Source organism: Triticum dicoccoides, chromosome 2A (assembly GCF_002162155.2).
Source record: "Triticum dicoccoides isolate Atlit2015 ecotype Zavitan chromosome 2A, WEW_v2.0, whole genome shotgun sequence".
In the NCBI taxonomy this organism is placed as follows: domain Eukaryota; kingdom Viridiplantae; phylum Streptophyta; class Magnoliopsida; order Poales; family Poaceae; genus Triticum; species Triticum dicoccoides.
This window is the reverse complement of record NC_041382.1, coordinates 767,034,410-767,043,363: the sequence shown is the minus strand read 5'-3', so window position 1 is coordinate 767,043,363 and position 8,954 is coordinate 767,034,410. Positions and strand designations below refer to the sequence as shown.

The 8,954-nt window shown below is 48.7% G+C and overlaps 1 protein-coding gene across 1 annotated transcript; it reads right to left on the bottom strand.

Moving 5' to 3' along the window:
- Window positions 1-4,144: 4,144 nt before the first annotated feature.
- LOC119357118 lies at window positions 4,145-7,018 on the bottom strand. The gene is made up of 3 exons (XM_037624109.1): window positions 6,661-7,018; window positions 6,343-6,548; window positions 4,145-4,618 (listed from the first exon to the last, which is right to left on the bottom strand). The coding sequence occupies exons 1-3, from the start codon at window positions 6,748-6,750 to the stop codon at window positions 4,375-4,377; spliced, it is 540 nt and encodes a 179-aa protein (XP_037480006.1). The 5' UTR covers window positions 6,751-7,018; the 3' UTR covers window positions 4,145-4,374.
- Between the last annotated feature and the right edge of the window lie 1,936 nt (window positions 7,019-8,954).

The window sequence follows — 8,954 nt, the reverse complement described above, 5'->3', positions numbered from 1 at the left end:
ATAACCCTAGCGATGCTCTCTTCCTCGATCGCTCTAGCTCGCCAATGTTTCATTAAAATGGTGAAAGCCATTTGGGAAGAGAAAAAATGTGAATGATTGCCATGGTAAATTAACTGTAATTTTTGACAACTAGAGGAGTAATGTGATGATTCAGATAAAAGAAGCCAGAAGAAAGCTTGGGAAGACTCGAAGCTCCGACACGTCCCGGTATGTAGAGGAAAACGGGGGAGCGCCCAATTAAGCCCGTTTTAAGCTTTGAGTTAAGAGTTAAGGTAAGGTTTCCTGTCGACGGCACTGTACGGAACGCCATATCTAGTCTGATTGGTGAACTTCGCTGGTTTCGGCTTCCTCAAGTAGTTGGTGAGTTTAGCTCTTGCCGGATCAAGGGCGATTGTCCAGCCCTCACTGCCACTATTTCTCCAGGACGGCAATCTGTTTCTAAGATCACTGTCGTCGGCCTCTTTTGGTTCTGGCTAGCAATTTTCCGTTCGTTGTGTTAACAACGTTTTTCTGGCTTCGCTAAGGACATGACATGCGTTCAATTTTCTGTTTTAATATGATATTTGCCTTTTAACAAATCAAATACAGTAAATATAAGGCGCATGAATGTAAACTACTCAAGACAAACAGACCGACCAAATGGCGTCCCGCATAGACCCGCCAAAGTGCTTAATTAGTACAAATTTGCCTAACAGCAGCACAACCTAATTAGAACTAGCTTTTTCTAATTTGTATATGGAGCGGGCTGGGTTCAGGCGCAGCCTTGCATCCCTACTTAGGACTATGTTCGGAATTACGTCAACTTATGAATAAATTAGCTATAAGATACCGGTAAAAATTAATGACTGAAATTTATTTAATTGGTTTTGTAAATACATGTGAATATTTTTTAGCTACTTTTAGTTATGAATGTTGTGAAGCCTAAAATGTACTTCCAATAAGATCGTGATGTTTTATCAAACCAAATAGAAGATAGACAACATGATTAAGAAAATGTGGTAAGCAACCGACTTAAAGACTAAATAGACACAACAACTTTTTTTATTTTTTATTTAGAAAAGGAAGACGACCTTCGGCCTCTGCATTTGGACGATGCATACGGCCATTTTATTAAATATTGACACAAGACCGTACATAGTCATACAACAATAAGTCTAAAGCCACCAAACTAAGTAACAACTATCGTTATCCCTATCCAGTTGATGTAGGGGCGCTGAAAGTTTGGGCCTAATACCAAACAGACCACGCAGCCAAACCTAAACATATAAAGACTTGAGGTCCCATCCAGGACGCCTGCCGGGTATGGGCATCCACCGGTCCGGCGTGCTTCTCAACCAGGACCCCTGCCGGGTATGAGGCCGCCGCAGCCACCTGCCACGAATCCATCTTCAGAGCTGTACTGCTGCATCAACCTTGGCCGGTCCAACTGCCGCCGACACCACCATGACGCCAGGCAGCGTCACCCTCCTGCGCGAGTCCATCTCCGCTCATCAGGCGCCGAGTCTCCACTGCGCCACGCCGCCGAGATCCGCCGTCATCAATGGAGCAGATGAAACACCGCTCCTCCTCTTGTCCCCTTCAACCAGCACTTGCTCCAAAACGATGCCCCCATAAGGGAGAATGATACCGATAGCACCGTCATCGTCCGATCCGGTAGACCCAGATCTAGGGTTTCCCCCGAAACTTCCCGATCAGGTTGATGAGACCTGCAACGACGATGCCTCCAGAAGGAAACGACGTCTGAGACGCCACCATCGTCCGCCAAGACCGCAGTCTGGCGCGATTTTCACCGGAAGCCACGTCTTCCCGATCTCGTGACTGGCTGGAACCGAGCGGAACCTCGCCACGAAGACTTATGTTGCCGTCGATACTCCGGCGGAGATCCGGCATCTCCTCATCGGTCCCTCCACGCGCCGCCGGTCGGCGAAAGGCCTCCCCGCGACGGATCCACACGGGGCGTTGGATGGGCAGTAGCCGTCGTCACCATCACGAGCAGGACAGCCACCTCGCCGGATGGGGCGCTGCCACCGCCGTCGTCCATGCAGGGCCACCGCTCCGCCGGCGATGGTGCTCGGGCCCCCCGCCGCACAGCCCGGATACTCCGTCTTGGCCGCCGCCGTTGGATCGCATGAGAAGGGCCGCCCCGCCGCCTCAGATGGGGTCCGCCGCCTCCCCCCGCCCAGAAACTTTGGCACCGGGCCCGCCGCCACCGCGGCCCACGCCGGCGGCAGGAAGGGGTGGAGGGGGAGGTGCTGGCGGCGCTAGGGTTGGGGCCCCTGGCGTCGCCCGGGGGGAGGCGACGCGAGGGGTGCGAGGCATGCGTTTCGTCATAGACACAACAACTATTGCAAGATAAAAAAATTAACCCAATTCGGATAGTAAAATGAAAATTTTATCATCAAGACCATTCTCTCTCTCTCTCTCTCTCTCTCTCTCTCTCTCACACACACACACACACACACACACACACACACACACACACACAAAATGTGAAACAGGTGCATGGCGAGGCATATAAGAGTTCCACGATGTTGAAAAGAGGGCCACGATGAAACTAGGATGCTAAATCTAAGCTCCGCATTGATGGATTTTGACATGTGGACTGATCTAAGCTCCGCAGGGTCAGACTCCGCCCAGGCGGCAGAAAGAATTGGAAAGGAGGAAGCATAACTGGGTAGTACTGAATGACAACCTTAATCGGAGTTGTGGCAAACTCGTTTGTTGCTGAGGTAGCAGGAGAGTGTGGCAGTTACAGTAGGGGAATAGGGCGGTATCATAGATGGTAGGAACGGGATATCAGCTGCGTGATGTAGGCCATAGGGTCGGTAGAGGTATGGAGGTCGGATGGTGGCCGGAGTATGGTGTTGATACCATAACCCTAGCCATGCTCTCTCCCTCGATCGCTCTAGCTCGCCAATTGTTTGATAAAATGGTGAAAGCGGATTTGCAAGAGAAAAATTGGAAGGACTGCAATGTTAAACTGACTGTAAGTTTTGTCAAGTAAATGGGTAATGTGATGATTCAGATAAAAGAAGCCACGAGAAATCTTGGGAAGCCTCCGACACTTCCGGGTATATACAGAAAAACAGAGGAGCGCACAGTTAAGCCCGTTTAAAGCTTTGAGTTAGGTATCTTAGGGTTAGGGACTTAGATTAAGGTTTCCCCGCGACGGCGCTGTATGGAGTGACATATCTAGTTGTATCTTCTTCTCTTAAGGTGGCCTTGAAAGGCGTCGCCCGGTGGAATTGACGACGGTACTTCGTTCTTCTCTGATTAGTGAAGTTCGCTCAGTTTTGGCTTCCTCGAGTAGTCAGTGAGTTTAGCTCTTGCCAGATCAAGGGTGGTTGTCCAACTCTCTTTGTCAAAATTTCTCTGGGACGGCAATCTGTTTCTAAGATCACTGTCGTTGGCGTTTTTTGGTTATGACTAGCAATTTTCCGCCGTTGGTCCGCCTCCTCTCCGGTGGCCTTAGGGCCAGGGGGCGCGGTGGATCCTGGTCCTTGCCGGCGGAAGAGCTCCGTTTTTAGACATTTCTTTGAGTTTTGTTAGGGCTTATGTCCTACTCAGAAAGGCGAGACGGTGGTGGCTCCTCAAGATGGAATAATGTTCTCCCCGCCTAGCCCTGTCCCGGTGGTGCGTCTAGCATTGTCGGTGGCGTGTGGAGGTATGTCTTCAATTGATTTTCTCGGATCTGGTCGTCAGTCGTCTATGTTCGTGTGTCTTCAGGTTGGATCCTTCTAATCTACGCTACTCTTCATTAGCGACAGTTGATGTTCTGGTGTGCCGGTCCTGTAAGGCCTTAGCACGACGACTTCTCGACTATCTACTACAACAAGGTTTGCCGGCTCCGGCGAAGAAGGGCGATGATAGCGGCCCGCCGTCGGCTCGCTTCGGTGCTTGTAGTCGTCCCTAGGTCTACGGATCTTAATATAATTTTTATTATTTCTGTTTACGTTACACTGCCATGATCCATGATTAAAGATGAATATATCAGAAGTTTTTCCGAAAAAAATAACAAGGTTTTTCTGGCTTCGCTAAGGACATGTGTGCATTTTTCTGTTTTTCAAAGATGGTCCTATAAGGATTTATCAGTTTTAGTTTTTTTAGTGGTCAGTTTTAATATATGATCTTTGCCTTTCTCAAATAAAATACAGTAAACATAAGGCGCATGAATGTAAAATACTTAGACAAACAGACCGATCTCTTGTACGCACACTCCACAATCCCACATGATCTATTCAGCTGTTCACTAACACTATCAATGACGCACACTGTTCTCGGCACACAGAGCAGAGCCACACATTCACCCCACACTTAACCTACAACACACGACACGAACAGACATCGCTCCACGATCATAGCAAGCCGCAGGGATCAGATGCGGGTCATGCCGATGCCGCCGCCGTTGATGATGGGCGGGGGCGCGGCGCGGGCCTTGGAGTAGAAGACGTAGTGGAGCATGACGAAGAGTGTGGTGAGGAAGGCGAAGGCGGCGCCGGCGGCGAAGACGCCCCTGCGCAGCATGGCGCAGTTGTAGTAGCCGCTCACGTACTTGGTGTGGTACGCGTTCCGCACCGACCCCGCCAGCAGGCACACCTCCGCGATCATGAACGTCAGCCTGCATGCACCATCCACAGGTTCAGATAGATTTTCAGCCGATAGAGTCGTTGCTGGTGTAAACTGTACTCTCTCTGTTTTAGAGTGTGCTGAACAGAGTTAGGAAACTGCAGTGCAGACTATTCAAAACTGTACTCTGTTTTACCGACCCTGTCGACAGAGTCATTGCTATTCAAAACTGTACTTACACTAACAGTGTGCTGAACAGATAAGAGTTAGGAAACCCAAAAAATGTTGTGCTTGTACGACGTCATTCTGTACTGCAGTGCAGAGAGTCATTTGGTTTTGTTTAGTGTAGTATGATCAAAGGACACAGTGACATTTATGAACCATAAACCAATGTGAATGAGGCCACCAAAATTTGGTTGAGTATGATCCTAGTGTGTGTCAACTAGTACAGTAATATTTAAGAACAAATAACATGATCAAAGTACCAAGTAAAATAGAATTGAGGGTGTACATTACAGTCATTACCACCCACAAGTTCAGAGCAAGGAACAGCCGACAGGGTAGTACTCTGTAGTTTTACCTGAACAGAGTTGTAGACTATACTCTCTAGTTTTTGCTGGACAGAGTTAAAAGACTGTACTCTGTGTTTTGTGCTGAACAGAGTTCTATACTGCATTCTATAGTTTGTGATGAACAGAGTGTTTCTAGAAGCAAAAGATTCGTTCGGTTGGTAGCTTCATGTGCTAATGTGTGACCAACACGTGACTTGTTTGTAGCGTCTGTTGACAAAAAATGTCAGTCATAGTAACTGACAGTGTGCCATGACATGTTTATATGTTATCATGCTTAGGAATTAACTACTCTGTATATTTTTTGCATCTCTGTCACATCCAATCGTGATTAAACATACCCTCGAATGCCTATAGCACACCGACATGTTTGATTAAACATACGTAGTAGTTAGGTATATTTATTTTCCAAGACTTTGTTGAATAGAACTAGTACAATAAAGATGGCTGTCCTCCTTGTTGAAAAATAAATTAAAGGTGTAAAATTAGAACTGAGGGTGCACATTATAGTCATTACCGCCCATAATTTCAGAGTTTGAGAGCAAGGAACGGCCGACAGAGTTTCAGGGTCGGTACTGGTCTAGATTATACTCTGTAGTTTTTTGCTGAACAGAGTTATTATAAACTGTACTCTGTAGTTTGTGCTGACATAGCTGTAGAATACTGCTGAACAGAGTTTTATACCCTACTCTGTAGCGTGTGATGAACAGAGTGTAGAAGCCAAAATTTCGTTCTGTAGCTAGCTTCAGGTACGACAGACATGAAATGTGCTAACGTGTGACCAACATGTCACTGATTTCTAGTAGTGTCTATTGACCAAAATGTCATTCATAGTGACTGACAGTGTATCTTGACATGTTTATATGTTATCATGTTTAGGAATCAACTACTACTGTGTATTTTTTGCATCTCTGTCACATCCAAATGTGATCAAACATATGCTCGAGTGCCTATAAGGCGCCGACATGTTTGATTAAACATATCCTAGATGGTGCTTGCAATAATTAACTGACACCGGCGCACCGCTCAATCAGCACTATCAGAGTCAGGTGTGCGACCGCAAAAGGCCTGAACTACAAGGGCGAAATCGCACGAACAAATAAGCAGTAGTGGATGCTAATCAGCAGGCTGGAAGCCAGCGATCGACCATGGATGTATGGATCAGAATTTAGATGTTGGTTGGTGAATTAACTGGTTGATTTCTTACCAGCAGAGGACGAAGAAGAGGCCGGAGAAGAAGCGCCAGCGGCCCGGGGAGAGCGCGCGGCCGCAGCAGAAGCAGCGGCTGGCGGCCATGGCCACGGCCTGGCCGACCAGCAGCAGGGCGAGCGCGCTGACGCCGTACCAGGTGGACGCGTCCGTGTCGTACACGCAGTACCGCCTGCCGCCAGGCTCGGCCTCGCCGAGTTGCGCCTGCACCCAGTTTCCCCAATCAATCAAGATTCTAGAACCAGACGCCTCCGGCCTGAGCACGTACGCATACATAGATGCTTGAACGAATTGGCTACGAGATGGCGCGGCTCACCGTGCTCCGGCGGCGCTCGGCGCCGATGGCGAGGACGAAGGCGAGGATGTCGAGGAGCAGCACCAGGCCGATCACCACGATGGACGCCATGGGGGTCGCCGCCCGATCAAAGCCAGATCACGCCGCTTGCTGGGCAGCTAGCCTTGCACCGGCGGTCGATGGATCGAACCTGCTACGCAGAGCACGGAGAGCTCGCTCGCCGGCTTTCCTCTGCTTCGGGGGATAAGAGGAGGAGGGTGGGAAACAGGGAAGGAAAGGCGATGCGCATCGGAGATGTGGCTCGCCACTACTGCTGGGTGGGTCTTCCTGAGGTCGACGTCCCCTCCCGCTTTGTATTCTTCCTCTTGCCACTCTGCTGGTTTGCTGTCGTGGTGGTCTGTAGACTGTGTACTCTATCGATGCCACCGCCTACTCCGCTGGCTGCGTGATTACCAAATAAATTACTCGTAGAACACACCTATACGATTCCAGCCGGTTGATGTGCCGGGGCGAGCTGGCGGGTGCCCTGGCTTGGCTTGGAGATGAAACAATTTCCCTTTCACTTTCTCATTTTTCTGATCTTGTTTAGATCACGGCTTCCCTTTCCTTGCGGGCGAAGGATCCGATCGGTTGACGGGTGCTTTTTGCCGTTTTCTGTACGTAGCGACGATGCGCCAGATGTCCGTCGGCGAAGGGTGTTCTTCCGGGCGACGGCGACACTCGTTTCGTGCGCCGGTGCGCTTTGCGGTGGCGAGTAGCTGGCGAGCAAAGCGAAGAGTGGGCACCGAGGAATCAAAGGAGGAGGAGGTCGAGCCGGAGGTGGAGGTGGGCGGTCCTTTTCCCTGCGGGTATACCGCACCGGAGGAAAACGACGGCTGGATCAGTCAGCTGCCAGTGGCAGCGCCAGTGCCTCCGGCGTGCGCGATTTCTGCTACCGCCACGCTCAACGCTCATGCCATTCCCGTGCGAAACTTTTCTGCGCCGGTTCATTCTGGTCCGTAGGGGTGGGTAATTCCTGCATTACCGTGGCCCGCGTTAATTCAGAGCAGCTACTTCATGATCCTTCCAATTCGATAGCGATCTGCTAGGGTTAAAATGGAATGCAGGCAACAATTTTGGATTTACCTAAACGCAAATATTCAACTCGCAGCTACTTTTTTCTTGAAAAGGAAGGACCAACCTCCCTGCCTCTGCACTCGTTTTTTTACGAGAAAACTTCCAATCCCTCTGCATTCTCGGGTGCACATAGCCATCATGCCTCTACACTTTTTCTGCGAGAAAACTTGTAATCCCTCTGCATTCTCGGGTGCACATAGCCATAGCTTTCATTAAAGTGGTGCTAAGCATCAAGACCCGTCAATTGGCTTCCAAAAATAAATCAATAAATAAACAATACCAACTATTGCTATTGCTTGTATACTTTATTTGTGCACCCAGTGTTTTAGTAATGATTTAGAGGACTATCCAACAAAAACACCGTAAGGCATGATTCCATTTGTGATGTTGCTGGGTTTTAGGCATTTTACCCTTTTTTGGTTAGGCATTTTACCAAGATGTGTGCGTCGGTACAGGGCCGGCCCTAAGGAGGGGGAGGGGGGCAGTAGGGGCCGCCGCCTCGGGACCTCCAAACTTAGGCCCCCTGCACATGTATGCACAAGAATCGTCCCTGCCACAAATCCCTGATAAACGTCATTAGAGATCCTTGTTCTTTTTTTACAGCATTAGAACAATAGAGCTCCTTGCCCTCAGCGAAGAAGATGGCACAATTTTACCTTTTACCACCTAGGCCTTGGGCCTTTTATTTGGTATCAATGTTAAAGGAGTAAGTGGATTGTGGGTTAGCTGGGTCAGGATCGCACATTTCTAAGCGGTCTTTTTGAAAGATTGGAATAACCATTGGTTGAAGTGGTGGCAAAAGCAACGACTCATAAGGCTTAGTCCTAGCAAATTAAGGGAAATATTTATTTGACGAACATTGCATGGCACTTTTTCATGTTGTGTTACGCTTGGTAATAGACATCTGAGAAGTTTGCCCCTTTGCCCATCTTGCTCTTGCGGTCTATAAGATATGAAACATTTGTTGTTTCAATGACAAAAAACTAAGGAGGTTTGGAGAAGGCTGGTATTGGAAAAAGTTATTGAATGAGCTTGGGAAGTTGATCATGCCAGCGAAACTGTCCTGGAATTTTTATTTCACTTGCCAGATCAAGATTTATTTATCACGGGCCTCCAAAATACATGTGAGATGATTGCCGTCACCACTTGGCATTTGTAGTGGGGAAGGCGTAAGCGGGTGCATAAGGAGAAGATTCAAG